Source organism: Mixophyes fleayi, chromosome 6 (assembly GCF_038048845.1).
Source record: "Mixophyes fleayi isolate aMixFle1 chromosome 6, aMixFle1.hap1, whole genome shotgun sequence".
Classification (NCBI taxonomy): Eukaryota; Metazoa; Chordata; class Amphibia; order Anura; family Limnodynastidae; genus Mixophyes; species Mixophyes fleayi.
Window position 1 is genome coordinate 204,690,120 of NC_134407.1, and position 13,206 is coordinate 204,703,325.

Here is a 13,206-nt window from a genome sequence, read left to right on the forward strand (position 1 = left end):
ATTCAACAAGACAAGACAATGGGCAGCACTGCATTATGGGAAGTCAAGGTCAGATGAAGATACAAGAAGGCACTATAGTAGGGCAGTCCATTGCTCTGCTCACCTCCCGTTCATATCCTATAGGATGGTGGTAAATAAATACACTAAAAGATTAGGCTTTACCAGCACTGTCTACATCAGGCCTGGCCAACCGGTGGCTCTCCAGGTGTTGTGAGACTACAATCCCAGCATACCCTGACAGCTATCGACTGGCTATCTACTGGCAAAGCATGCTGGGGCTTGTAGTTTCACAACACATGGAGAGCCACAGGTTGGCCAGGTCGTCATCATCATCATCATTTATTTATATAGCGCCACTAATTCCGCAGCGCTGTACAGAGCCCTCACTAACATCAGTCCCTGCCCCATCGGAGCTTACAGTCTAAATTTCCTAATACACACACACAGACAGACAAAGAGAGCAGTCAATTAACCTACCAGTATGTTTTTGGAGTGTGGGAGGAAACCGGAGCACCCGGAGGAAACCCATGCAAACACGTGGAGAACATACAAACTCCACACAGATAAGGCCATGGTTGTCTACATAATATGGAAGCAGACATAGTTTACTACTAAGAGTGTGCCTAGGCCCATAGGACTAGTGTGTTATTTGGTAGACATCCTACAACATAGCACCTTACTCTGCAATGTGTTTATGTACAGGACACGCTGGAGATGTGCACCCGGGAAACGGAGTTTAAGAGCATATTGTTCGCTCTGTGTTACTTCCATGCTGTGGTGGCAGAGAGGAGGAAGTTTGGCCCTCAGGGCTGGAACCGATCTTACCCCTTTAACACCGGAGATCTCACCATATCCGTCAACGTGCTGTACAACTACCTGGAGGCCAATGCTAAGGTGAGACCTTCAGCTATGGGGCATCATACCGTCCGTTCTATGGGGTGATGACAAACCATCTGAGCAATCGGGTCATTAAACAATTGTAGGAGTGATCAGAACATCTGTTATTCACGGAAATTATGGTGAAACATTGGGAGAATTATTTTGCTCTATAACTAAACTGAATGCATTGAGTGAACTTTGCTTAGTAATCTCTGAACACCAACATAATTAGTTTTATTTCCTCTGTTTGCATATAACATGCTATAGTTACAAGAGCCAGGATAGGTTTGTTCTTAATAATATTCTCTATGGGTCTTTTAAATTGGAGAATTAATTGTATATCATGTTATTTGGAGTCTTTGAATAGACTTAATTTCTAGCGTTGCTGGTACATATACAGAAAAAGCAATTACGTGTTCACAATAACTTTTTTTCCCAAAACGAAAGTTTTGTCTTGGTTTCTCATGATGAGCTGATTGCATTGTAGGTAATGTGACACGGATGTCATGAGGTCATTCTCATTCACTGCTAGAGCAGTGTCTTCTGCTACCAAAAACATGACAGCTTAGCAGCTGCACAGAGTAAAATGTGGGAGTGTATTTAATTAGTTATAGCTTTTCGGTAGCAGAGCCAATGTTTTATTTAATAAGAAGAGACATATTATTTTCATAAATAAAATAAGCTTTGGGAAACGTAACAAGTTCTCATATTTTCTGAATGTACAGCTACCTGCAGTAGAATGTTAATAGTGTGTGTATTCCGCTGATACCATTCCATTTATTGTGTATCCATACTTGCCGACCCTCCCGAATCTCGCCGTGGGGGTTGGTCCGGTTGCTCTCCCGGACCAACCCCCAAGGCGAAATGCTTCATTTTGGTGCGTAACCCCTCCTACCTCCCGCTCTTGACAATACAAAAGTATGGGGTACCCATCTTAACAGCATTTATTGGGCTGAACAAAAAGTTACACGAATGCAGCTTATCATTTCACTGGGACATCACTGAGGCAGAATCAGTAGGCTAAATATGAGTATGGTTACCCTCACTGCGTTTATTTGGTATTAGTAGATATCCAGAACAGAGAAAGGATAGTGAGAGGTGAGGACGCTTCATGGCATTGTCTGTACAGCAGAGGATGCCAGCCAACATAACAACAACCAGGTCCCGGAATCAGCCAGTGTCAATTAATACAGTCTTACTCCTACATACTGGATGGTGCCAGTCCTCTGCCTTTATTAAATCCCTGTGATGTGGTTTACACCATCTGAGCTCTATAGCTGTACATTGGCGTAATAATGTGTTCATTGATTGATGTGCATACTAAACCTATAAGATGACACGCTTCTTCTCCAGCTAACAAAGAGTACTAAAATGATATACCTTTACACTCAACACGCAGTAGAGCGAGATTAGGCAATGTGTAGCTCTCCAGCTGTGGGGAACTACAAATCTCAGCATGTTGGGATTTGTGATTCCGAAACCGCGCACAAGCCACAGATTGCTTAACCCTACGTTAGTATATTAACAATAGACAACTCATTTTGTAACCGATACTGGCATATAGAGATCAAAAGGTGTCCAAAAAATGAATCCAACTGGACCCATGTATCCGTCCATGAATGTTTAGCAGGATTTGCAGTGTTTATCTATGAGACCTGCCACTAGCCATCCTCTTGTTCGGTTATATAGCAGTGATATGTAATACATGTAATAAGTGCTAGCTATTAGATAGGAGATTTCATTGAATGATATGTATATAGTCTGTATAGAGAATAGCCTTGATCCTCTGATAAGAACTGCTGTGTTACCTATAATATGATGCGCAGTTATGTGCAGGTTGTAGTTATCACCTCCATATGTAAGTTAAATCTCAGTGCTCCAGCGCACTGATGCATGATGGGATATATGGTCTGCCATCTAAACTATGGTCCTATAATAGTGCTAATATTACAATGGATGGCACATCACTTAGTATTGCTACATCGCTGGGCCTCAGCATAGGCGAAACATACATATGTGGGTGTTACACTGTTGTTGCCTCTATGGTAGGGAAATAAGACAGTAAGTTACACTAAGGCGGGAAGTCATTTGCTTGAATACAATGATGTTACTGTACAGCTCTGGTGTTAAATAAGTAAATAATAATTTAGCATATATCAGGAGAACCATATATATATTGCTACATAAGTACTTGTATACATTATAATACAGTATTACATAACATTGCGTATATGTACAGCGATAAGCTCATTGGTCTTTGTAGTCCAGAACAGGCCACGTCCTGGACACACAGCATCTGCGCTGCTGTCAGACTATATACAGGGAGGGTCTGTACTATCCAGTCTTCTGACTCACTGTCCCTCGTTCCCTATCACTTTGTGGTTTAGGTCCCCTATGACGACCTGCGCTATCTCTTTGGCGAGATCATGTACGGAGGTCACATCACGGATGACTGGGACCGGCGCCTCTGCAGGACCTATCTGGAGGAGTTTATAAAGCCTGAAATGTTGGAAGGGGAGATGTTCCTGGCCCCTGGATTCCCCCTTCCTGGAAATGCGGATTACAATGGCTATCATCAGGTATTGAATGAAATCTTCAAGCAGGTGGACCTGTATTGTATTACTGTATCTTTTATTACACATGTAGGTTATAGAGTATTCGATAATGAATTGTCTGTAACCAGCCTTTCTAGTGCCCTTTACACTTCCATTCTGATGTCAGATATTATCCTAACTACATAGAATTACTCTAGATGGAGTCACGTGTCTGTACTTAAATAAGAGGGAACATAATAAGACAACAGACAAAATCCTGAAAGTAAAGCTTGCTAGCTAGAGGCAGTTGGGAAAAGTTAAATACAAAGTGTAGGGTGATCGAGGAAAGAAGGCTGGCGTCAGTGGGATTGGGGGGAGTGGGGGTAGAGAGTAGGATGTTAGGAGCTTGATAGAATTGGAGGAATTAGGAATAGGTATAATTGTATAAGTAAAATGATGCAGCAGAAGTATCAGGTGAGAGATTGAGCAGCCAGGTGACGTGTTGCTGAGTTTATGTATTAGACAGGTTGGCTTGTTGGCTTTTGATACACGGACGTGTGGAAGGCGTCTAATATTGGGCGGTAGGGAATCGTCAAACCTCCTGGGATTGAGAGGCAGATAGGTGATTATATTGGACACTTTTCGACGGTCATTTTCCTTCCATTGTATTGAAATTCTGCAGATAATCGTTTGTGAACCTTTTAGAATTGTCTGAGTTTCTGTATAAATCTAACCTTAAATGTGTTGATATCTTCATCTAAGAAAAAGCACAAAAATAGATCATAAAAATACGAGAACCCAATCAATCAAATAAAACACAAAAGGATATACTTTCTCATGCATGTAATGATCAAAATGATCCAATATTAAAGTTATCGGAAAACAGTATTAGAACGTTTACGGTATTTGTTTATCAGTCCCGCACATCGGCTTGGAGGAGTTTCTGTCTCAACCATTTCTTGTAGATTGACTTTTATTTGTTTAGGGTTTTTGTCTTGCTGCAAGACCCACCTTCTGTTGAGCTTCAGTTCACAGATGAATACCCTGGTAGATTTCATATTCCATCAACACTGGCTGTCCTGAGGCAAAATAGGCCCAAACCATGATACTGACACCACGCTGTTTCCTGGTTGGCAGATGGTTCATATGTTGGAATGCAGTGTCTAGTTTTCTCCAAACATAAAGTCTCTCATTTAAAACACAAAGTTCTATTTTAGACTAATTCGTCCCCAGAAAATTCTTCCAGTAGCCTATTGGCTCATGCTGGGGGTCTTTGCCACCTGCCAGTTTGTTATTGTTTTTGTTTGAGAGTAGTGTCTTGGCTTTGTCTGTGCTATCCTCCTATGCACGATATACTTGTTCAGTGTTTGCCTGATGGTGGACTCATGAAGTGACATTAGCCAGTGCAAGAGGCCTGCAGACCCTTTGACATTACCATGGGGTTCTTTATTATCATACATGTAATTATTATACATATAATGAATATTATACATATGTTTATGGATGTCTTGAAGCAACAGTAGTGTTTAATTTCTCCATTTGTTCACTATCTACCTGACAGTGGATTGTTGAAGCCCAAAGTCTTTAGAAATCATTTTGTAACCTTTTCCAGGCTGATGAGCATCGACAACTCTTTCTGAGCTCCTCAGAATTCTCCTTTGATGGAATCGTTCACCAACCTGTGTGGTGAGGACCAGTCTTTGGTAGTGGAGACTTAGGTTTATGTTTTTTTAAATAGGGCCCCCCAATATCACCCTTCATTGTCAGCCTATTGGTTGAAATTATAAACTCATAATAATTAAGCCCTTAACTGAACCGATAATCCTAGAGGTTCACATACTTTTCCCGACAAATTTAATGTCGGGTCATTTTGATCAATAAATTAATTGAAAAAGTGGACTAAGATGAAGATCTGAATATATTTAAGGTCTTAATTATGCAGAAATTCAAGAAACTCAAAAGGTTTCACAAATCATCTAGCACCACTACATATTACATAAATGTACACATTACCATTCTGCTTCTTGTCGCAGTATATTGATGACGTCCTACCAGCGGAATCTCCCTACCTGTACGGCCTGCACCCCAACGCTGAGATCGGCTTCCTGACTCAGACCTCAGAGAAACTATTCCGCACCGTGCTAGAGATGCAACCACGAGACAGCAGTATGGGCGAAGGTGGAGGGGTCACCCGGGAGGAGAAGGTATGTACATGACTGGCACATGGTTTTGTGTACACAGAAGTGGGCATGTTTCCAAATACAAATGTATAGGTCATTTTTAATAACTCGGTTTTCTTTGCACAGGAAAACGGTTATTGGTAAGAAAGTTTACCAAGAACAGGTTTACACCAATAATTAATGTGCAGTGATCATTTAGCATATTACACTCAGTTTTTCTGGCATCCTCAGATCTCTGTACATTGCACTTTTTAAAAAGAATATTGTTATATAGAGATAAAATGGGTTACATTTATAGAACCAGTTTTATAGATAAATCGTGTAAAAAAACATGTGGTGGAAGAGTAATGGGCAAAACACCCTACAGTCCCCTGACCTGGCGCGTGTTCCTGGCGCAGGATGTGCCTTAATATCGCCAGTTTTCACATTACAGATGCTGTTTACTTTCCATAAATGTCGCTTATCTGGTCCCTCTTAAAACCTCGCCCCCTTATCAGCTGCAAATAAACATTTCCCGAATACTAACAGAACATGGATAGTATGATTATATAACTTGTAGATGCAAATCTCCATCTCTGTGCAATAAGCCAATTTTAAATATGAAAATAATTGTTATGATGAAACTTTTCATGGTATTGCTTTAGTTTAACTTGGTCCCCTCAGATATTTTACTTCTTACTGACATAATGCTACGGTTTATATAAGACAGTGACTCAGAGGAGACTAATGATCTACAGGTCCCTGTTAGTGACATTGCTGGCTGTTTCCTTGATGGCACATGTCACCTTTGCACTGACTGGGGAGAAGTGATCTCTCACAAATAGAGGAGCACATTTCCTATTCCTCAGATCTGTCATATATCTAACAGACTCATAATTATAAGTTTCCAGGTTGACATACACAGTATTAAAAATCCAGGCCTGAGTGTGTAAGCAATCACCCCCCCCAGAATCCTTCACTGCTGAACCTAAGACTTGTCAGGTTTACGTCACATCTTCCCAGGCCAGCAGCAGCATGACACTTGTTTCACATAAGTACGGCTCGGCAGTACACTAATTAGCACATATTGAATGTGCTTATGCTATACCACAGCATATTCATGTCAGAGCCACCCTGCTGTCACTCGATGGAAAGATTGAGGATTCAGTGTTCAAAACAATGCTCCCCCGTCATGCTATTTTATAGCAGCTTCCTGAGAGCCATGCACTAAGGGGACAGGGTGTTCTCAGCTGCTAACTGAGCCTTATACTACACAAGGCAAATTACTATTCAACATTCCATAGAAAAGTATGAGCATTAATGTATACGCTGCTGACAATTTATATGTGCACAGAAATCCCCGATTGTTCCTCACATCCTTTTCACTATGGCATTAAATCCTACATAATGTAAAGAAATGAAACATTACCCTGCAGATATATAATGCAACTTATTATGTAAAAACATATTGGTGACAGAGCTTTGAAAATGGGAATATTTATAGCTGTAATGATCGACATATAATCAATCGATTGTAAGCAGCTCACATCCAATCGTATATAGTCCTCCACACCAATAAAGGTCTCCTCTTTGTTTGTAAAGCTTTGCTGCCGATCCGTATAAAGTAGACTGTACCCCTGCCTTGTCCGCTTTTAAGTGGCCCAAGTAGCGAATTTCTAAATTTGCCTATTTTTAACCAAATGTCCCTGACATCATCCTCTGTGGAGTAATGAACTCTGCACGAACCAGAAACGACCTGTGCTTCCAATCAAAATACTGAAACAGTGTTTTACTTGGGAATGCAGTGTGAACGTAGTATTGTGTGGTCATCATCCAGATACATTAATGAGGCACTATAGGATTATGCTGTTAGGTCCAACCTCTGACCAGATCTAACCAATCAGACCCCCTACATGTGTAGCTGAATTGGGAACAGAACAGCTGGACAGATCTATGAGTCAGAACCTTTAGTCAGTAGTTGCCTACACTCAGGGCCGCCAAGAGCAATTTGGGGCCCCAATACAGCAACTTTTTGCCCCCCACCCCACACTGGTACGCTGGAAGAGAGATGTATGCCGCTGTGCAGTGGCGTCGGCGAAGGGGTGTGGTCGCATAATGTTGGGGGCGTGGTCAACATGGGCCGTGGCACAACATATTGAAGAAGATTCAATTGCTGGGGATGTGAAACACGGATATCGCGCAGCGCACATTGCTGGCAATTACGGTAGAAATCTCAGCTCATTTTCCCTTGGGAGGAAAAATGAACAGTGGTTTCTGTCAAATTTCAGCAGAAAAGTGTCTCGCGAACGTTCCGGAGACAATTGAAGATAATTGAATTCCCCCATTATGTATTAAAGTTGTGTTACTCTCACCTACCGGTTACTGCAGCTTTCACAACCTGCTACTGGATTCTTGCATAGATCCTGGAATGTTGGGACCTGTTGGAAAATGTATATATGAAAGGCCAAGCAATAAGTGAACATCGTACATGACACAGATCACACACATACATTATAATAAAATATTACATTTATCACCAGCTACATCACGCCACCCCTCAGACATGCCCTATGGGGGCATGGGGCACTTAAGACAGGGGGTGCCCTATTGTCTAAAATTAAGAGCATAGTATCATAGTAACTCTCTCTTTCGTGAATTAACTAATCCATAATGTATCAAAGCTTTACCATTCAGTCACTCAGCAAAAATTATTAAAGTCAGAATATTGAGGTAAACTGCCATCCTCAGGTTCAGTTAGGTGGCATCATTATTATTATTTATTATGGTAGATTTGTCAGGCACCACAATGCTCCACAGTGCCATACAGTAGGGAAAATAGCGGTGGTAATCGTATTACTGATTACAACAATTCCGACAAGTGTTATACCTATAAAAAAACCCGATGGCAGAAAAACACAAACTAAATAGAAGCAGACTTACCTGAAAGATGAAGAGGCAGATGTCCGATGGCACCGCAGGCTGACAGACAGTGATTCCGACTGGACAGCTCTCTGGCACTTCAGTGTGACGTGTGCGCGACTTAGATGAATGGTAATTTAAAGTGGAAATGTCTGGACTCCGCAGGCTTAGTGTTGAAACAGCGGCCGGCCCGAACAGCGGTCACTCTGAGCGGCCCAGGGGACCGATGCCCCCCTGCCAAGCCCGCGCCTGTCACTAACCCTACGGATTATACAGCTCATATAGAGCTTTCAATACCAGAGACCAAAAACTTAATAATAATCAATCTCAATCACAATGTTAACTTGCCTGTTGTAGCAGTGTAAAGTGCTCCAGGCTTCCTCCTTCAGACATTGCAGGCGCTCCTGAGCAGCATATAGCACCACCCTGCCGTGTACTTGGCACTGGAACGCCGGCTTCTTCACTCTTTAAGTTGGGGGCCCAGTCCCTGGTCCATGCCCCCATAACACCCCACCACCACACTTGTGGATACGCACGATAGTAGGAGCACGCGCCACCTACTGGAGGGTAAAAAAACCTGCTTTCTTAAAAAAAAAACAAAAAAAAAAACCTATACAGCTTCAATGACGGCCCAGGCCCCCCAGGCAGGCTGGGCCCTGGTAATTTGTACCCGCACCCCCCTCCCTCTCGGCGTCCCTGCCTATACTCCCGGAATGTTCGGGAGACTCCTGAATCTCTAGCAGTCTCCTGGAATATACAAGGAGAGACATGAATCATCCCCTTTCCTATTCAAGTGGATGGGGCATGATGACGCAGGCTTGGGCCAATATTTTTCTACTTTTACCTTTTTTTAAGTAATGCATTTTATTTAAATAAGACCTTTAGGTAGGGATACAAGCTTTAATTTTACTTGAGTCTCATTAAGCTGGAAATCAAGTAATGTAAAGCTGTGTCAGGGGAGTATAAATATAATCTATTGTTGTAGTGTAAATGTCCCAAGGTGTTTTGTATCCCCTCACAATACATAGGATCAATGCTCACTTATGCAGACAATTGTTAGACAAGCCATTCCCTGAATTATTGAGTTACTGTGTTACACTAACACTGGGTTTGTTTGTACTAGTGGATCGAAATACAATTTCTATAAGCGATAAAGTTGTTGGTAGAAATCTCAGCCTCTATGGAACAGAGTAACGTGTGATTCATACACGTTCACCCAGACCCAGCCTGCTTCTCCACTTGTAATGATGAGGTTACAAAGTCTGCTAGCTCCGGGATAATGAATCCCTGTTTACAGCTAATGGATCCTTTTGTGCTCTGTAATAGAGCTGTGTAGCTTAACTTACTCAGTTTATTGGCCTGTTACATGAAGGTCACAATGCATCAATGAGGGTCGGACGTGGATTGGGTTCTGTAGACAAATCTAGTCCATTGTATAAAGCTCCTGAGATCACCCACCAAGTCAGCTATCCTATGGCCTGCGTTACACATTCGCCAGCACGAACACACAGAATGGAAGGAAGGCTTTGATGTTGTGCTAACTGGATCGTGTAATTCCTCTGCAGGTTAAAGCCACACTGGATGAAATCCTAGAGAAACTCCCAGAGGAATTTAATATTGCAGAACTTATGGCAAAGGCGGAGGAGAGGACGCCATACATTGTGGTGGCTTTCCAGGAGTGCGAGAGGATGAACATGCTCACTAGTGAGATCAGACGCTCCCTCAAAGAGCTCGATTTAGGGCTGAAGGTAAGGAGGCTTGTATTGTATATCAGTTACTTTGTGCACACAATCTAATGACAACAGGTGAACAATATGTTCATACGGGTATAGTATACAGTACATGTTGGATGACTGTGTAGTCACTCAATCCGTTCTAAGTAGATTCCCCATTTCTGCAGGTTTTTGGTATGAGAAACTCTGTAATAAAAAAATATGGGCATATTATAGTATACAGTACATGACTGATACTATATATAGGGCAACACGGTGGTTAAGTGGTTAGCACTTCTGCCTCGCAGTGCTAGGGTCATGAGTTCAATTCCCGACCATGGCCTTATCTGTGTGGAGTTTGTATGTTCTCCCCGTGTTTGTGTGGGTTTCCTCCGGGTGCTCCGGTTTCCTCCCACACTCCAAAAACATACTGGTAGGTTAATTGGCTGCTAACAAATTGACCCTAGTCTGTCTGTGTGTGTGTGTGTGTGTGTGTGTGTGTGTATTAGGGAATTTAGACTGTAAGTCCCAATGGGGCAGGGACTGATGTGAGTGAGTTCTCTGTAAAGCGCTGCGGAATTAGTGGCACTATATAAATAAATGGTGATGATGATGATATATGAAGATTCTGAACTAAATTGAGGGTAATGCTCTAAACCAAAGTAAAGTAGTGAACTATTCTAGACATACAGATTCAAATGACGGCTCCCAAAGGCCACCACTGACTGGCAGCTAAACCAGATTTCATCAAGCTGTGATTTAAGCCAATGGGGCAGGAGGAGGGGTGTTGACCTAATAAGGGAAGGACAGGAAAGGAAGACGTGTGGGTGGATTGACACCTTGCATAATTATCCATTCTTTCATTCTTATCGCTCATGTAATGGGTATGAAGGAGTAAGTCTTTCCGCTCCTTCCCTCACTCTACCATAAACTACAGTATATCATTGAACGTCTTTTAAATAGTCGAGAACTGTTTGACATAACAATGAATTCCGCATGTAAAGATGGACGTACAGTGGAAATAAAAGTTGAATTAATGCTGTAACGCTCTCAACAACAATATCACATGCTGAGTATCTCTGGGCCTTGCCACAGATATGCATCTATGCACAAATCTATCTATATTCAAGAAATAGTTCCACTGAAATCCATTACTGTCTCTTTATATTCTTAGAATAGAAGTCATGGGTCAGGGATATATTTGGCCTTAATGTCTTGCACGTCCAAATCTGCCTTTGCTTATATATACAACTGACTGTACTTGAAAATCTATGAGTCGTACAGAAGCAGAGATCGTTAGTTGGCCCGCTGACCTCCATTTACATAGAGGAATCATCCTGAATGTAATGTGATAGCTCCCCAGGTCCTGTGCAGTACTGTAAATGTTCATTTACAAGATATGTTGGTTCTCGTAAAAGAACTTTCAGATACAAACAAGAACGGGTCTGTTAAAAAGAAAAAAATGACTAGGTCATATATTATACTGGGTAAGAGCATCTCTTCAGTGGCAGGAAGCACCAGTCATTAGATGGACCCTCTCCACTCTCTTCCCTGCTGCAGGGACTCAATTCTGTCTCTGCTGTGCCAAAGCATCCCTGTGTCTCAACTTAAAGGGACACTAACTCCATCAGTGCTTTATGCTTCATAGGAATGAACACTCAGTGACCCCTCTATTAGTACACCTGGAAACCTGCTAATAAGTGCAGAGACAGACAGACAGATAAAATAGCTTTTCCGTGTAACACACAAATACTTGATAGCTTATTTGTACAGTGAAATTTAAAGTTGATATTTATGTGCTACATGAAAAAACAGCCAGTATTTAACTTATGTGCAAAATAGAAAACTAGTTTTCACCCCTTAACATGGTTTTGTCCAGGGGACTTAAGTAAGAAATTTCTTGCCCAAGTTCCTTAATGAATCAGGCCGACAGTCACCAGATCTCAGTCCAGTGCACCTTTGTGATGTGGTGGAACGGGAGATTGGCAGCATGTATGTACAGCTGTCAAATCTGCAGCAGCTGTGTGATGCTGTCATGTCACCGTGGACCAGAGTCTCTTTGAAATGTTTGCAGCACATTATTGAATCGTTGACACTAAGAATTCAGGCTGTTCTGGGGGCAAAGTGAAATCCTACCCTGTACTAAAAAGGTGTATCTAATAAAGTGACCACTGGAGTTTGTATGTTCTCCCCATGTTTGCATGGGTTTCCTCTGGGTGCTCCGGTTTCCTCCAAAAACATACTGGTAGGTTATTTGACCCCTATCAAAAATTGACCCTAGTCTCTCTGAGTGTGTATGTTAGGAAATTTAGACTGTAAGCTCCAATGGGGCAGAGACAGATGTGAGTGAGTTCTCTGTACAGCGCTGCGGAATTAGTGGCGCTATATAAATAAATGGTGATGATGTGTATACTAGACAGCGTTTTATGTTCTCCCTATGTGCAAACTCGGTTAAGTTAAGCCTCTTTCTCTGTTCTGTCATATTTTAAGACCTTTTTTGGACCTAGCCCACAGCCCATTGATGTCATACTTCACCTCAGTGATGTCACACATTTCCACTGTCATTAGGTCATGTTCCCCTAAGGTCTTCTATCATGACTGACAAATCTTAGATTGGAATATTCAATTGAGAAAGAAAACAGTGGAACTGTACCAGATAGTGAGCTTGGCCAGCAGGCTTGCTAGCACCAGTAGCATTTTAACAAAATACATTCAGTCACCCCTTAGTAATTATATCAGACAGCTTAGACTCCACTAAGCTTTGTGCAGTGCCCAGCATAGGAACACTGGGGCTCACTGACCCTCCTTAATACAACACTAATTTAAGGAGACTATACTATGCAATTCATATAATTCTCCAGAGCGATAACATAAAACTATATCCAGCATATACACACTTCTGTGCACATTTAAGTGAAACGTGTGTGACTTTATTTTTTTCTTTTATTTCCATTAACTAAATTATGATATTATATGTAAAATAAATGTCGATACATGTAAGTA

The 13,206-nt window shown here is 41.7% G+C and overlaps 2 protein-coding genes across 2 annotated transcripts in view; one reads left to right on the plus strand and one right to left on the minus strand.

Annotated features, from left to right (window-relative positions):
- The window catches only part of DNAH9 (dynein axonemal heavy chain 9), a 215,430-nt gene that overhangs the window by 196,925 nt on the left and 5,299 nt on the right, over positions 1-13,206 (plus strand). Inside the window, exons 64-67 of the mRNA XM_075178154.1 lie at positions 703-894; positions 3,267-3,458; positions 5,447-5,617; positions 10,057-10,239. Coding sequence (XP_075034255.1) covers positions 703-894; positions 3,267-3,458; positions 5,447-5,617; positions 10,057-10,239 — 738 coding nt within the window. The remainder of the gene's footprint in view (positions 1-702; positions 895-3,266; positions 3,459-5,446; positions 5,618-10,056; positions 10,240-13,206) is intronic.
- The window catches only part of LOC142095246 (E3 ubiquitin/ISG15 ligase TRIM25-like), a 39,059-nt gene that overhangs the window by 5,099 nt on the left and 20,754 nt on the right, over positions 1-13,206 (minus strand). The window lies entirely within an intron of this gene.